General features: G+C 43.7%; 1 protein-coding gene across 2 annotated transcripts; it reads right to left on the bottom strand.

Moving 5' to 3' along the window:
- Positions 1-337: 337 nt before the first annotated feature.
- On the bottom strand, positions 338-10,890 carry MEPE (matrix extracellular phosphoglycoprotein). 2 transcript variants are annotated; one of them, XM_059722289.1, is made up of 5 exons: positions 10,779-10,890; positions 9,324-9,389; positions 5,284-5,337; positions 4,282-4,374; positions 338-3,137 (listed from the first exon to the last, which is right to left on the bottom strand). In XM_059722289.1, the coding sequence occupies exons 2-5, from the start codon at positions 9,375-9,377 to the stop codon at positions 795-797; spliced, it is 2,544 nt and encodes an 847-aa protein (XP_059578272.1). In that variant the 5' UTR covers positions 9,378-9,389; positions 10,779-10,890; the 3' UTR covers positions 338-794. The 2 variants fall into 2 exon arrangements, with proteins under 2 accessions (XP_059578272.1, XP_019343676.1); XM_019488131.2 differs by lacking the exon at positions 5,284-5,337 and having other exon boundaries at positions 10,779-10,889.
- Positions 10,891-17,332: the final 6,442 nt, after the last annotated feature.

Genomic DNA, 17,332 nt, shown 5'->3' with positions numbered 1-17,332 from the left:
TATAGTGTATCGGAGCAGACCCCTGAATGTCTACAGGCACCCTTTACTCTCAATACTCTTGTCAGAAAATCAGAGTATCATTAGACTCCCAAGACATATTTACAGGCATTCTTTTTCAAACACATATTGATAGTTAAAGAGCAGCTTCTTGTGTAAATTTTCCCCAAAAATTCGTTCTGTGGCCAGATTAAGTGGAATGCAGTTTCATTTATGCAATAAAAAGCATATTTTAAAGGCAAGTGTCAGCTCAGCCTATTTCTCCATTATATATGTATAATTTTTTTTCTCAAAATATTTCACATAATACTTCCTTTTAAAATGAAATAACTAAGACAGGTGACTTTTCTTATTCTTTATTTCATTGTGTCATATTATGCAAGTATATACTCTATATAGGATTCTACTCCATTGCGTCCAAACATATTTTTGCTTGTAGGCTCTTAATAAACTGTTTTCATAATATGAAATGTAGTCAACTACCGTATAATAGACTTCAAAATTCACCTTGCCATTGGAAAAACTCAAAAATACTTGGTGTAACACGTAAGTCACTTGAATCAGAGTAGTTACAGTGCCTCTTAATTCTCATATTATAAAGCAATTCTCATGCCAACCTGACTGCATATCATATATCACTTAGACATTTCAGTTTGAGAATTGCTCCCTTATGGAATAAGATTTTCTATGATGGAACTTCAGCCAATAAAACTGCTTTTCTGCTTGCTAATCTTCTCTTGACAAATCTCTTGCGAATAATCTTTCTCTTGCTCTGCAATCTGGCTGTGGCTGTCCCTCTAGTTTTTCTCAGCTGACAGATCTTGATCACCCTGAATACTTTGAGCTGACCAGTAATTGTCCGGCTGATCATTCTGGTAAAAGTCATAGGCCTGGCGACTATCACTTCTGCTTGCCCTCTCACTATCAGACGATTGGCTGCTGTCATCTTTGTTGCCATGGACATACTTAGCTGACCAGCCCTTTTTACCATGCCAGGTGCCCTTTCTCCTTAGGACTCTGTCATGCCCTAGATAAACCCTGCCTGTATATCGTTCATCAGTTTCAGCATCACTTTTCTCACTCTTGGGACTTGTTTTTTTAACATTTTCATCACTACCAGGAGTATGAAAAGAATGTTTCTTTATTTGAATGTTATCAGTCTTCTGGACATTACCAGTATTAGTATATTTGAGATGTTCATGACCTGTGAAGAACTGAGTGTCATCTTTTGTCTCTGTATGTCTGTGACCAGTATCTTTTGTCTTCCCTCTGGAATGTCCAGCACTGGTCTTAGCATTTGCACTGCTTCCAGGAACCTTAGTATGAGCAGTCCTTCCTTTTGTTATATCCTTTTTCCCTGCTGTAAGTCTAACATTAATAATATTTCCTTTCTTTTTTGGAACATTTGTGTAAGTGATCTCCAGCTTGCCTTTGGAAGCATTTCCATGACTCATATCAACATTTTTTTTATGTGGTTTAGTGAAATCTGGTCTCTCTGTCTGAATACTAGACCTGCCACTAATGATGTTATGTTCACTGTCATCTTTCTTGTGTACTTTGGTGACATGTGGTTTCTGTATGTGAGTACTAACCCTTCCACTAGAGACAGTGACTTCATCTTTATCTTTTTTGTGTGTGTTGATGACATCTGTTTTTGGTACATGAGAGCCAACCCTTCCACTCAGGATAGTGACTTTACCTTTATCTTTCTTGTGCATCTTTCTACCTTTATCTGGTTCTTGCATGTAAGTACCAACTCTTCCACTAGGGAGAATGAGTTCACTTTTATCTTTTTTAAGCTGTTTTGTGAAACCAGAATCTACATGACTGCCAGCCTTCCCACTAACAATGTTACCTTCACCTGTCTTACGTGCTTTGATAATATCTGGCATCTCAATGTGATTGCTAGTTCTTCCACTAAAGATATTAACTTCACTTTTATCTATCTTGTGTGGTCTGCTGACATCTGGTTCTTCTACATGACTATGAGTCCTTCCATTAATGATGTTTTCTTCACCTTTGTCATTCTTTTGTGGTCTAATGATATCTGGGCCTTCCATGTGACTACTAGTCTTTTCCTTGCCTTTACCTTTGTCTTCTTTATCTGCTTTGGTGGGACCTGGTCCCTCTATATGGATACTAGCCCTCTCAGTAAGGATGTTACCATAACCTTCATCATTTTTCTCTGGTTTAATGACATCTGGTTCTTTTACATGACTATTAGTCCTCCCACTAACTTCATCTTTTTTCCTATCACCTTTAGTGAGGTTAGGTCCTTCCACATGATTGCCCTTAATGACCTTAACTTCTCCTGTTTCTGAAAAATATGACTGATTATCCATGCCTTCTTTATCCACTTTAATATGCTCCATTCTTTCTGGAATATCTATAGAGTCAGTGTCTCCTATATCAAGATGGTCATCCCCGTTGCCAGTGGCAAAATTGTCTTCATCCTTATCTAGAAAATTTGTGTAGCCACTTCCCTCATTGTCAAACTCTTTATCTCTGGTGCCATCCTTGTCTGTCATAGGAACCCCTGAATAACTATTGCTCACTGGGTCCTGATGAATGGCTTTATCTTTTTTTGGGATGTCCCTATAGCCATTACTACCCTGGGTTTCAATGGCATCTTTATCTTTTTCTCTGGTGGCATTATACTCAGTACCCTCTGATTCATTAACACCTGTAAAGCCAGACTGATCTTTCTCTCTATCTTGTCCATATCTTTCTGTGTAACCAGTGCTCTTTGCATCCTGATGGCTGCTACCTCTGGCATCGTGGTCAGTACCAGAAATGACAGTAACACCACCTTCAATTTGGTCTAAGAAATCAAGGTCACCACTGCCCTCTATGCCCACAGTGGTATTCCCAGTACCTTTCTCACGGTCATCTTTGTACACACTGACTTCTAAGTGAATTTGATGGGCATCCCAGTCACTGGTGTTTCCATTAACTCCAACTAATTTCTGCCTGTCAGAAATGCTTTTGCTGTCAGACTTCCTGATAGTTCCATTCTCAAGAAGGTATTTACGGTCTTCACCTCCCTCTTGAACCTGGAAGTCTTCTGAAGGCTTCTTTGATTCATCTTCCTGTTTAAACTGGTGATTAGAAACTTGGCTTTTATCATATTCCTCACCTTTCTGAAATGTAGTGTAAAAGTGAAATGCATCATTTGATTTGAGGATATGGATAATCCTATGCAAGTTTCAGTACAAATTAATCTCATAATTCATTGCTCCTAACTAATTACTACAGCCTTTCCTTGAGAAGGGCATCTATAAGGGTTCTCTAAACCCATTAGATCAACTTATATGTTACAAGTTACATGTAGAATCTTAAAATAAAAACAGGGGTTTTCAACCATTTTTAGTCTAAGTACCCCTGGCACCTGGATACCAAGTGGGGGGGAGGGGGAAGGGGGGTTAGTGCATGGCTGAATGCCGAGCTTGGAGAAGAGGGTAACTCGTGGCTGGGGGGTAGGGGTAGTGCGTGGCTGGATGCGGCGGGGGGTGGGGGGCAGTAATGTGTGGCTGGACACAAAGGAGAAAGGAGGCGGAGACAGCGCATGGGCAGGAGGGGGACAGAGTGCTGCTGCCTTCCAGAAGCAGGACTGGGCCAGGGCGGGGTGGGACGTAGAAGCTCACCAGGCTGAGGTAAGGGTAGCAGTGTCCCTCTGCGGGGCAGGGAAGCTCACTGGGTTGGTGTGTGGTGGGCATCACCACCGCGTGCAAACTTCCCTGCCCCGGTAGGGGCTCCACTGCACTCACCTGTCCCTGGCCCTGCTCCTGGGAGGTGGTGGCACTCAGTCCCTGCCTGCCCACGCGTACCACCTAGGACTAGTCTAAGTACCCCCAGGGGTATGCGTACCCCTGGTTGACAACCCCTGGAATAAAAGAATAAAAGGAGCAATGTCATATGATAGTTCTTGCTTTCTGGCACTAAACTGGTCCATTTAAAATAAGCAGGTCTGGTACACTTTCCATTCTTTGTGACCAGTCTTAATTTCCTTTGCGATAGGATAACTAAAGAAATCCATAACTCTTCTAAGGGCTACAGACTCTGTATCTGGACTAAGATCCCATTTTTGCTTGTAATATTTGACCAGGAGACATGACATACTCTATTCCCTGTTTAGAAATAATTTTGTATTTTTAAGGTTGTCTCTGCCAGTAACACTTAACCCCTAGACTCTAAGGACAAAATAAAAATGATTATTCCTTCAGGGACAATTTGCTTATCCTATCACTCACAAGAAAGAAATATGAACATAAAGATTCTTCTTACCATTATCTGTGTTTGATTTTTTCGTGCTGAGGATGTATACACATACTTAAATAAATAAAACCCATTATTGATATTACAGGTCTTCACCAGTATCTAAGGCAAAAAACATAATGTTAGCATCTTAATTATTACTGAAGACACAATCTGTTTAATTACAATTCAATATCTTTCATTTATTTCAAGCAATTCTTTTCCTATCATTTTGAGTGAAACTCATAATAACTTTATATAAACACCAGAGGGCAAATTTTGACTGTATATTATTATTCACCTGAAAGAGACAATATTTAGTTGGGCATCTGATTTTTACTTTCATCTCATCTTTGCATACATTCAGAATTTGGATTTTTTTTTCTCCACTGGGTAAAATAAAAGTTTGGTGACTGGTAGGGGATTCTTCTCTACAGTGTATTTTAATACTGTGTTGGCTTGTATAAGTTGTTTCTCTGTTTTGCTCTCTTGTTCTCTTATTTTATAATTTATTTTCTTTGCTTCTGTAAACTGCCCTGAGCCTTTGATAAGAAGAACAACATATAAATGTAATAAATAAATAGTGAACAATCTCATTTAATTTGTTAAAATGATTGAAGTAATAGGAAAAAGATAGAGGATTTTGAAAACCAAACAATATTGTGCTTTTGAAAGAAAACAAGATTTTTTTCTATTGTTTTAATAATATTCTTTGCTTCTAGTAGTGCCCACAATGAACTCTGCACTGTGTAAACATAAATAATTTTAAAACTGCCAACAAAATTACTCTATCAAAACAAACACTTTAAAGGTAAAGAAATGCTTCCATGGCTATATATGGGACTGTGGAAAAATCTTCAGGGAAAACTTGCCCTGTACCTCAATGTGAAACTACAGCATTCTTTCCTAAAGCTCTCTTATGTTAAATTCTACAGGAATATAATTTTAGTAAATTAATTCTTGTCTAATTTTACCTAAATTGATAAAACTTTAGGGAGATTGTGTTTCCACTAGAAAAGTAATCAAATTTACCCTGTGTTGTCCCACACAGTTCTCATTAGCTTTCCCAGGGTACGGCTGAAATACCTGGGGGAGGGGGGGAGAACAAAAAAAGCAAAGTTATAATTAATCTACCTGTTAATGCTTGTTTGTATGCTATAATACAGATACTAGGTTTTCTGCAGATGCACTAGGGAAAAAGTAGCTCGCTGCATTTAGACTGGTGTATTTTATCATACTAAAAGAGGCATATTTTATCATATTTAATCTTATATTTTATGATATTAAATATTATGATTCAACTGGTACACCTTCTTCACTTTGTGACCAGTCTTAATTTCCACATCATACCACTATGATGTGATAAGTGAAGGATTCCACAAGTCTACTGAAGACTACAGACTCTGTTAAGACCAAAATCCCATTTTTGCTGGTAATATTGGACCGGGGGACATGACAACTTATTACCTTGTTTAGAAACAATTTTGCATGTATTTTAAGTGGGTTTTTTTGTTTTGTTTTGCTTTTTTTTTTTTTTAAGGGGCCATGATTTTATTCCTGGTTAGTCGCATTAATCATTTTTACATTTACAAGGAACAACATTTGGTTTGTGTCTATGCAGCAACTTTTGTGCCATCAGAGCTGTGTTTTTTTGCATGAACCCAAAGTTTCCTGCTTCCCCTTACTTTTAAGGGTCTACCCTGAGAGAGTCAGGACAGTAGCCAATGGGCACAAGCACTTCATGGCTAAACGAAGCTTGACAGAGGAAACATGCAAACGCAAGTGATTGCCCTTCTGAGTCAGACTGCAACAACATTGTGGAGACTGGCCAGGAGTTTCCTTCTGAGCCCTTTTGTAAAGGACAGATTGTACTGGAAGTGCATGCTGCTATAAAGAAAGACCTCCAGGCTGCTGCTTATAATTATTTATTTGTCTTGCATTAGCTCCTAGAAGCCCTATCCTAGGCTCCCGTATGCTACATATTGTAGAAGTAGGGCAAAAGGTAGGGGCAAAGGAAACAGGCATTTGAACATTTTTGGAGCTTCCCAAATTGTGCAGGGTTCCTTCACATAACTCTCTTTCCAATGGTTTACTCCCCTAATCAGGCCAGAGGTGACTAGAACTAGAGGTATAGTCATAGTACTCTGGTGCATCACACAGATTATTACTTCATGAATGCCAACACTGGGCTGCCAAGTAAAATCCATGATGCCAGAGTCTTAAAGTATTCCAGCATGCATGGGAAAGAGCAGGAAGACGTAGTCTTCCTGCACACTGCATTGTGGACATCAATAATGTTTCTATAGCAACTGTGACTTTCTGGAATACAATCTACTTATTGCAGTACACAGATAATGAAAATGATAGCAAACTAGCATTGCTAGTATGGCTTCAGCTGTGTCAAGACAGTGAGGCCTAGGTGCATGAGGGGCCTTTCTCAGTCTGAAGGGGTTGGAGCTCAAAGTCACACTTGCCACCTCCAAAGAGCAATTTCTAGACTGAGCTAGAGACAAGGCACACCAAAGGGCAGTCCCCATAGCTCCTGAAGCTGTGATACAAATGTAGAGAGGACTGTAAGGATATGGGACTAAACAGACAGCCAGCAAGGGGGAGCATGACCCCATAGCCAAGTGATTAGGCCACTTCCCTTAGGAGGGAGGGTCCTGCTTTCTGCTCCCAACACTACCATAGTTATGCATTTTATTCATGAACTCTTTCTTGCAAAATGCATAAATAGTCCCTGATACATGCTCCCTCTTGTTTGCTCTCATATTCCCATTACATGTCATGTGTTGCAATGAGGATCAGCAACCAACAGAACTGATTGGTAGACAGAATCAATCCATGTTCAGCACCATTGCAGAAATCGTGGTAGAGCCTTGCTGCATGACTGAACCTTGAACAGTAAGCTTCTGATAGCTGTTGCAGAAGGGACAGCACTACCTTAAGCTCCTTCATATGGAAGCAATCGTTTCCTCACCTGGAAATTGTGCTTGGGCCTGTCTAGGGTTCTGGGAAGAGGAAGAATTAGCGTAACTCATTACAGTGCCACAGTTAAGCAAGTCTGTCTCCACAGTCAAATAAATACCCATGTACCTAAACGGGTTGCAGGAATACAACTGTATGCCAAGCTAGGCAGCTAGTACAGGGTGTGTATGGGCATAGCTGGTTTAACTGGATATTAACAGTTTCCATTACAGCCTGCATTTTTAGCCAATCATGTCCCTAACAAATATAAGGGTAGGGAAACATAGTACAGTGGCCAGCCTTTAATAGAGTAGATAATACTGTAGTGGCCTACCCAGTGAGAAGTGTTTCTGCATCACACCTAGTGCACTAGAGGGCACCCCAGTTCTACAAAACACACATCCAGATCCTGTTCAGGTTATTTCACAGTTTACCCATACCAATCTTGTGCCCTGAGCATGTCATGGGGCATAAGCAGGACAAAGGGATCTTGATTTACAATGGGTGGTTATAGCTACAGGAAAGTCTCCTTAGTACAGAATTGAAAGTCATTAATTCCAGGGTTCAGTGGACAATTTGTTTAAAATGATTTAATTCAGCACCTGGGCCAGCCAGTGGTGAACAGAATGGGACATAAGGCTGTACCAGTTGTGCAGATAACACAACTTGTACAAGCAAGCTCTGTTTTTGGCAGTACAAGAGCAGGAGCTGGTGCATAAAACATAATGTAATGTATGGTCTGCAGACTGTGCCTACAGGCCACTGTATATTACAGTACATACTATATATATATATATATATATATATATATATATATATATATATATATATATATATATATATACACACACACACACACACACACACACACACACACACACACACATACATACATACATACACACACACACACACATATATATATAAAAATGTATGCTGTAGAACAGAACATGCATACTTCGATAATCTACTATAACACTGTGTGGAAACAGCAGTTTCTCTTCATTTGAACTAACTTTGCCTTGTAAAGGCAACAGTACACTGAACCAGATCATCCCTTCCCCACTATCAAGGTAACTGTGCTTCCTCACACTTCCCCAAACCATGGATCAGCAGCAGCAGCGACAGTCTTGATTACCATCTTGGTAGAGGGACTGTACACCTGCAAGTTTGATATCACTTGCCCATTGTATTGCACCTTAGTGACAAGCTGTAGTTTTGGAAGGTGAGCTTTAGGTCTGGGATTCTAACCTGTGTTAGAAGCATCCTGCAAGCCACATCCTCCCAGCCCCCAGGCTCCCTGCTACCTATACTTCTAGGGACAGCTCGTAGCAAAACACTGCTAATACATAAGCATGATAGATAAGGAAACGTTTATGTCCATAATATAATTTAGAAGGTAGGGTAGTGCAAATCTACCTTGCCTTCTACTTCAGACAAACACAGCTAACTACATCTCTCTTGTCATAACATAATTTAACCACAATAAAAATTTAGAAGCTATACCTATCTATTACATTTAGACATACTTCCGCAGCAGGTTAATTTTGGCTAAGGCTACTCAGTGCCTATATTAAGTGCAATTTGGACCTGATCCAAACCCCATGGAAGTCCATGAAGACATTCCTTTGACCTGAGTGGGCTTTGTAGCAATTCCTAATGGCTACAGCAATGACATTAATGTGACTAGATAGAAGATGTCTAAATTACAAATTATTATTTATATACATTTATATTTCATTTGCTCATTCATTAAAATTCCGCAGCCTTTAAAAAGTTATAGCATTGAGCATGAACAGAGACCTGCTGTAAGATTTTTTTTTTTTTTTTTTTATAGAAAAGGTATCTAACTACCCTAAGACATGACAAGTTTACTCATTCAAGTGTAGGGTATTTGCCCTATAAAGTGGAGAGATGGAATTTAGAAGGCAGCTCCCAGCACAGATATATCCCTTCAGGTCCTATAAATATGAATTTAATTTAGTAGCAGGATGCAGAAACATCGACCTTTCCTGTGGTACAGATCCCTTGTTACCATGATATGATGGGTTACAACTCCTGCAGTGATAAATACACAACGAAAAGCCAACAACAGGAATACTTACTGGTTTAGTGCAGGCCATGCTAAAGAGACACAAGCATAAAAGGACACGTTTCATCTTCAGGGATTCCTAGGGACCAAGTACAATACATTACTGAAACATGTTTTTGTCTTAAATATAAATAGCTATATTCCATAACAGTAGAAATGTTCCTTATTAAAACCTCAAAATATTGCCCATGTAATTTTTGGGGGCTAGGATGGGCTGAGGGAAGTCAACTCACTGATTTTTCTCCTAACTGGCTTCATCCAATTTAATTCTTCCAAAATGTGCAGTGAATCATCAGCACTATAAGTAGCTTCTGTAGGTGTTTTATAATTACTTCCACAGAAGTAGGCCATTTACTGTGTCAGGAGTGGATGCCTTAAAACTAGCAATGGGGACATAAAGTCTTTCCCCTCTGGGTGTAATCCAGGTCAGTAGTCACCCAAAGCTGTTCAATTTTGGAGCTGTTCAATGGCAGACAATTTACCTAGTCATTCTTTGTGTGCTCTGACCTTTGGTGCAGAGCCCATGGAAGTCCCATCTCTCATAGTGGAGCCTATAATAGCAAAAATTATTATTTAAGTATAAAATATAATATGGGTATATTTTATATGAAATAAGTATATGTGTCAGTTTAATATTATACAGCAAAGTAAGTTTTGTGTCTGTGTTATCTGGGGTATTGTTACATTCCTTGCAAAAGATCATTTTTATCAGAGAGGTACTGAGGGATGATCATAAGAAATCAGCACAGTGATATTTTTGTAGGGAGAAAACTATTATCATAACTGAAGCAATTAATTTCACATGTGCTTCATTATCACTCCAAATCTCTAAATTAATCTACTTTAAAAGGATTTCATTGATACTATGTTGAGTGTTGTTAGATCAATAATAATAACAGCCAAACATTAAGTGTATATGAAAGTGCAAACAGAAAGATGAAGCCTGACGAAGGGTTTTTGAACCTGAAAGCTTGCTTAATAACTATTCTCCAACCATTTGGGTTGGTCTAATAAAAGATATCAAATTCACCCAAGGAACCTTGTCTGCTTATATCCTTAGACCAACACGGCTACAGCCTAAACCCCTGCAACAGAAAGACAAATCATTTATGTTCATTAATAATAATTGTTAAGATAGTCCCTTTGTCTTGCTTGGTCATTGCTTGATTATAAAGGCTTCTGAAGGGCTCACCCTTAATTTTGATTATGTTACTACTTTTATATAAAACACATGAAGGAATTCATACTCTAACTCTTGCTCCAGGGTTTTCTATAGATTATGTTCTGTTTGGCATGCATTAAGCACAAAACTATACACAGGTTAGTTTAAATTCAGCTTTTACTTATCACCTTAAGTCTGCTAATCAATAGATTTGTGCATTTACAGAATGAGACAGAGAAGAGTTATTCCACTAGGGAAAAATATTAAATGTTAAAAGGCAACAAGGAGGTGGGACAAGGGAATTACCTTTTATCTTCAGAATGCAAGATCTCACCAGCAGATTTTGTAGGCTTTGTGCACTTCGCTGAAATTTAAAGTTTGTTATAATGCTAAATAGCCAATCAGCTCTTACTACCTGAGCAATAGCAAACAATTTGTCAGAGCTGGAAGTGCCCACAGCTAACTAGGGGGAGTAATTTTAATCTAAAAATGTTTTTGTGGTGGAAGGCAGTTATCAAATGTTCCATCTAGTTAAATAAACAAAGTCCAATATATAAATAGTCGTTCTCCAGCTTAAATTGTTCAACAATTAGCAGTGATTTTTGGACTTGTGTTTCTACTTGGGTTGTTAATAAGAGGGATGCGAGAACTTCAGCATGTTTACCATGGCAGTTACACGAAGTTAAAGACAAAGGAGTGATGTCAAGTAGTCAAGACAGATGAGTGAGCCTGGTCTCCATTCTGCTCATAACTTTGATACAGATGTGCAGTGTTTGGTTTGGATAATACCACTTTATGTTTGGGGCTTCCCTTTCCTAATCTGTAAAGAGGGTCTAACATTTGACTTTTCTTAGAGTGCTATTTGAAAGCTGAATTAATCAAGCTTTCAACCCATTGAGATTCTGAGATGAAAGACTATATATAAAGACTAAAAATCTGTGCAAAATACAACATGTTGTTTTGCAGTTTTACTTGAAAATGCTTTCCATTCTCAGAAATTCAACATTGCAAGGGATGGTAGCTTGGGCACACTTCTATTAACAGCCCACTATTTCTGATGCAGTAATCTGCCACTGTGAACATAATTATGCCTTAGGGGCAAGGAACAAACAGTACAAACAGTGGAACCCCTAAGAAATAAGGATAACGTTTATCTACAAATATCCCTAGTAATAGAAGTGGTGGGAACCACCAACCAAACAGGAAATGCTGTATACAACACTTAAGCAAAGTAGCTTCTAAACAGGATGTTTTAAAATTGCTTTCCTGAGGTATCAGCAAGTCTTTAATAAAATTGACATTGACAATAACAGGAAATGTAGGAGGCTTGCCACTGACTGAAGCTGTTATTGATAAAGGATGGGTTTTTTTTCATACCTTGGCTCTCTACCCTGTACAAATGTTGACTAATAACTACCATGTTTCAGAGGTGGTGGTTGTAGCTGTGTTGGTCTAAGGATATAGTCAGACAAGGATCTTTGGGTAAATCTGATATCTTTTATTAGACCAAAAAAATAGTTGGAAAATTGATCATTTTTCCTCTGCCCAAAGAAGGGTGTTTGTACCCGAAAGCTTTCAAAAGAGAATTTTTCCAACTATTTACCTAAAGAACCTTGTCTGACTAATAACACAACCCTCATCACCAAGTCTAAGTAGCAATCAAATGGGCATATCTTGCCTAGAAAAACTGTCAGTCCCTTATCACACCAAGATACCCAAAGACAGAAATCTGCATCTTTATATTTTTACACTCCATCATACCTAGAGATGTTATGGTTTTCCTCAGAAAGCACCTTTTTAAAGGCATCACTACCTAATGTATCAATTGACTAGCCTAATATAAGAGAGAGGTTGTCTGCCACAGATGCTGCCAGGCTAAACAAGTCAGCTGGGGGATTTTATCTTAAACTTTTTCAGACTTGGAAAGCAAATATGAATTTTTAGTTTCCTCTTGATTGTGAAATAGCCTCTCCACACTGGATGCAAAGCATAAACTCTGCCCTCCTTCAAACCCTTCCACCCCACCATGATGTCTAAGGGAAACTTCCAATTGATAATGGTCAGTAGGGATGTCTGACATACTCCATTTATTTTATGTATGAACCAATTGAAAAGACATTTAGCTGTGCTCAGACCTGATCTTCCTAAAGGCATATTCTTAGTATTTCTTCCCTAACCTTCTCTCCTGATTGGCTGTTATAGTCACTTGCATCTTGTCTTAACTAAATTATAAACTCTTTGGGCACATCCACACATGCAAACACATGCATTTGCAGCAGCTCAAATAGAGGTGGTGCAAATTTGAATTGGGGCTTTTTGCCTCAGTGCATGTGCCCAGACATGCACTTTGGTGTGGGGCAAATTGTGCCACTTGGGGCAAAATAACCCTGCCTGCCTCCTCCCAGATCTGTAGCCAGCAACTAGACCCCAGGGCTAGCACCTTTGCTGGCCCCAACAGTATAAAAAACTGCCCTGGTAAGCAGCTCAGGGCTATTTACTCTCAGGAGCTTCTGGGGGAGGAGCCACTGGAAGGAAGCTGGCCACTCCCCTTCCTGTCCCTGGCTGTTGCTGTTGCTGCAAGCTTGGTCTCAGGAGTTTCTGGGGAGAAGATGGCTAGGCCCCTTTCTGCCTCTGGCTACTGCTAATTGCTAGCTTGGTCTCAGAGCTTTTGTGGGTAAGTTGGCTTTACCCCCTCCTGCCTTGGACTGCTGCTTCTGTTGCTGCCACCCACAGGAGGGGCTCCTCTGCTGCATGCTGCTGTCCCCCTTGGGGAGGAACCCCATCTGCTGCACTGCACCCCAGCACTGTACTCTAGCTTCTGCACCCCTGTTCTGGCCTGCTGCCCAACCTGCCACCAAGCTGCAGTTGGGGGACGGTCTGGGGAGGGATCCTGCACTGCCTGTAGGCCCCTCCCCCACCATCACTGCTGGAACCTAAATGTGCCTTGCCTGCCTCAGCTGCCTTGGCAGGCCAGCCCCCACCTTCACCTTCACCTCCACTTTCACCTGAAGTATACCCTGAGTGGCTGAACTGGACAGCTACTACCACTACTACTGCTGTTGTTCTGCTGCTTCCCACTCTCAGGAGAGGAGATTCCTTGCTGTACCACCTTGCACCATCTGACACCACACCTGCACTGGACTATGCCCTAATTGCTTGCATACTCCTGCCCTTCTCCATAGCTGCCTCACTGCATCTGATCCTGCTTTGTTTTTCCTGCCTATTGCTCTGGTGCCGAGAGCCTGGCTGGAGGCCTGAGGGCCTCCTGGACTAATGTTCAACAAACAAAGCCCCTCTGTTGCTCCAGCTATTTCTTACATCTGCCTCAGCAACCTTCCCTTTGTGTTTTTTGACCTTGTGTGGTAAGTCCTGTGGTCCACTCCCCCTGCCCTGGTGTTTGTTGTGTGGCTGAGTAAGCCAGCTCAAGTTTCCCCAGCATGTGTGTGTGTCCTCCCTGCCATTGCCCAAGTATAGCCCTCCCAGTTTTTTTTTCCTTTGGGGCTGTAGCTCAGTGAGCTTCAGCCCCCTTCCACCCTGCCCCTATTAGCCTCACCAGCCCCACTGAATACTTTGGTTTTCTTTATTGTCTTCCCCACCCTCATGTGAAAGGGCAGGAAACTTCTGAGGGGGGCAGATGCCCCCACAAATGGGGGGCAGATCCCAGCCAAGCCCCCAAAGGGATGCATATCCCTGCAGCCCCTACCTCAGAAGCAGTGTCTGACCAACCTCCTCCTGGGGATAGAGAAGCCTGCAACCTCCACTGCAGGGGCAGGTGGGACTCCAGCAGGGAGCCAACAGGGCCAGGGGAGTCACCCCTGGCCAGACCCCCCGCCCCCAGAGGGGTTCCCAAGCCCCCTCTCCTGTCATCGGGGGCCAAGGGCAAGGGTGGTGGGAAGGGCTCCTCTTCAGCCTCCTCCATAGCTGGGGGTGGGAAGGGCAAGGGCCCTGCCCCCAAGCCTAGACCAGCAGCACCTGAGGGGACCAGGTACACTACACCAGCCAGCACACCCACTCAGCCTGGCCCTGGCCCTAGCCCCAGCCACACCAACATGATCCACTGAAGGGAGAACCACAGCTATGCACAGGCAGCTGTGGGGCAATCCAAAGCTGGGGGGCATGGACCCCTGCACAGAGTGAAATGACAACTACTCGAGAAAGAACTTGCACTTTAAGACCTGGGTGCAGTGGGGGCCCCCAAGATTGTAGCAGGCTCCCACTTTCATGGCCAGGTTCTTTTTCCTTGCCTCAGAGGCCGCTGCACAAAAGGTGTTGGAGAGGGGGCTCGTGGTGGAGGATAAGTACGTCCCCCTCAGTCCCCTAGAAGAGCTGGGGACCAGGGTGGACCTCCCTCTCTATATCCCTAATTGGGCCGTGCTCCCCCAGCTCCAAACCCTGGGGAGAGTTATCTCCCCAGTGGTGGCCCACTCACTAGGGTGCTGAGAACCTGGCCTCCGCCACGCGTGCTCTTTCCTTTGCCACTTTATGATCCAGCTGGTGGTGGGAACGTGGCTGAAGGGTGCCTTGCAATTCCTTTTCAGGGTGCCCTGTGAGGGTTTTCTATACACTAGGGAACCTGTGATGCTTCTGATGCTATGCCCCGCAGCACTTACATCACAAGTGCCCCATGGGCAGCAGGAAAGGGCATCTGTAGGTCCCACTGATGAGAGGGGTGCCCCTGCCACTGATACCCCTCCCTCCTCAGGCCCCTCTGGCATCATCCAGCCCCCAAACCAAGTTTGGCAGGGTTCCAGGGAGGACAGCAGCAGCCAAGGGGAAAGAGGGAGCAGGGCTGTCATGCCCTACCCCCCAACCCTCATCTTCTCCTACTGGAGCCTGTCCACCTGAGGAACACCCCATGGCTGAGTGGGTGCAAGGTCCCCTCTGGGTGCAAAGCCAAAAAGAAGGCCCAGACACAGCTGGAGCCCACTGATTGTGGAGGACTCCTGCCCCACCCCTGGGAAAGATCAAATGAGTGATCCCCATGGAGGAGGTTTCAGGGCTGCTGGGTAGCCCTGAACAGGAGTCCATGGAGAAGACCCTTCACTCCACTGGCCAAGGCCTGTCCCCTGAGACCATGGGTGCCACGGCTGAGGTTTAGACCAACCCAATGGAGGGCTCCACAAATGGACCTTTCCCCTCCAATGATCTAGGGAAGATGGGGATCCTGGGGCTCACCCTGGTGAGTTCTGAGGGGGAAAGTCCCTTCTCCCAGGACCCCAAGATGGGCACTAATACCACCTGATGGGTGTCCTCTTCCCCCTTCCCAGTCAAACCCCACTACTAGCCCACCCAATGATCCCACACCAGAGAAGGTTGGGGTGGGGTCCTCAGACCAACAGTCCAATCTTGTTGGGGACCCCATGCAGACCCCCTGGGGTTCCAGCTCTGGTCTGCCACCTTGTGAGGGAAACCCACCCCTGCCCTTATCCCCCAGCCCCATCCCAAGGGGCTGCAGAGCTCTCCCAATCCCATCCAGAGTCTGGGGTCTTAGCAGACTGGGGGTTTCAAATGGTACCTAAGGAGCTCACTGAACCCCAGGAGAAGGACATCCAAGAACCAGCAGGCTCCATGGAGCCTGCAGGCCTCAGTCCCCAGGGGCGAGCTACTTGCATTTCTTGACTGTGACTATACCTGCTGGTCCCCCAACAAGGTACAGCTCACCTTAGACCATTGTGGAGATTTTTGACAGAGTCCTTGCCACTGTGTGGGCCCTGGCAGGGGAAGGCAAGGGGCCCAAAAGCTGCAGTGCATGGATCTATAGGTGGGCCTGCAGTTTCGTAGACGCCCTCTATATTTATGGGAGGGTGCTGCGTGAACTGGTGAACTCCATGCTGGGCATTGAGATGCACGAGGCCCCTGCTTGACCATCTATTCCACCCCCCCAGCCATGAGGTCATTTAATATCATGATCCTCAAAGTCCATGGTTGAAGGAAGGGTCTCCAGAGATGCTGGGTGCTCTCCTTTCTTCAGGAGGGAGGGTACCCCATGGCATTCTTGCAGGAGACCCTGATAACTGGCCAATGACCCTAATTGGCGGCTGGAGTGGGGAGGCAGGGTCTTTTTTAGTCACCTCTCAGCCACTTCTTGAGGGGTAACCACCCTGTTCTCCCCAGGCCTGCAGCTGGAGATTCTCCAAGACATTGATGTGGTGCCAGGCTGCCTGCTGCACCTCCGGGTCCAAGTGCAGGGGCTGGTCTTGAAGCTTCTGAATGTGTATGCACCTGCAAGAGACCTAGAGTTGGTGGATTTTTTCTGCCAGGAGGCCACTTACATCAGCACCCTTAACCCTCACAAGTGCCTGGTCCTTTGCAGGACTTTAACATCATCCTAGATGCATGAGACCAGTCGGGCAGGGAGCAGAACCAGGTTGCCGTGGGCATCCTTGAGGAGATCCTAATGGACTACTCCCTGGTGATGTCTGGCATGCCTGTCACCCTACCAACTCCATTGCCTTCACCCATCTGAGGGTGGGGGAGATGCAGGCATGCCACTCCCAGTTGGACCGGGTTTATATCTCCTTGCCACACTTTGCCCAGGCCCACTGCATCCAGCTGACCCCTTTTAGCGATCACCACCTTGTCTGTGCCCAGGCCACACTAGGGCCTGGGTGTCCAGGGTCAGCCTACTGGCATTTCAATACCAGTCTGCTGGAGGATGTGGGCTTCAGGGAGACCACCTGGCTCACCTGGTGGGAGCAATGGACAGCTTTCCCCTCGGCTTAGAGATGGTGGAATGTGGGGAAGGTGTGCATCTGGCTTTTTTGCTGCAGCTACACTTGGGGGCACACCCCGCAGAGGAAGAAGATCTGGGAGAAGCTCAAGCAGGAAGTGCTAGAGCTGGAGAGGCACCTGGCTACCAA

The sequence above is a fragment of the Alligator mississippiensis genome, chromosome 2 (assembly GCF_030867095.1).
Source record: "Alligator mississippiensis isolate rAllMis1 chromosome 2, rAllMis1, whole genome shotgun sequence".
NCBI lineage: Eukaryota > Metazoa > Chordata > Crocodylia > Alligatoridae > Alligator > Alligator mississippiensis.
The sequence above is the reverse complement of the archived record's forward strand: the minus strand, read 5'-3'. Positions and strand labels throughout refer to the sequence as shown.

Excerpts from the sequence above, each read along its gene's own strand:
- MEPE (XM_059722289.1), bottom strand. The coding sequence starts at position 9,377 with ATGAAACGTGTCCTTTTATGCTTGTGTCTCTTTAGCATGGCCTGCACT. Across the intron at positions 5,338-9,323 it reads GCATGGCCTGCACTAAACCA|GTATTTCAGCCGTACCCTGG; the intron begins GTAAGTATTCCT and ends CCCCTCCCCCAG. Across the intron at positions 4,375-5,283 it reads ACTGTGTGGGACAACACAGG|ATACTGGTGAAGACCTGTAA; the intron begins GTAAATTTGATT and ends TTTTTGCCTTAG.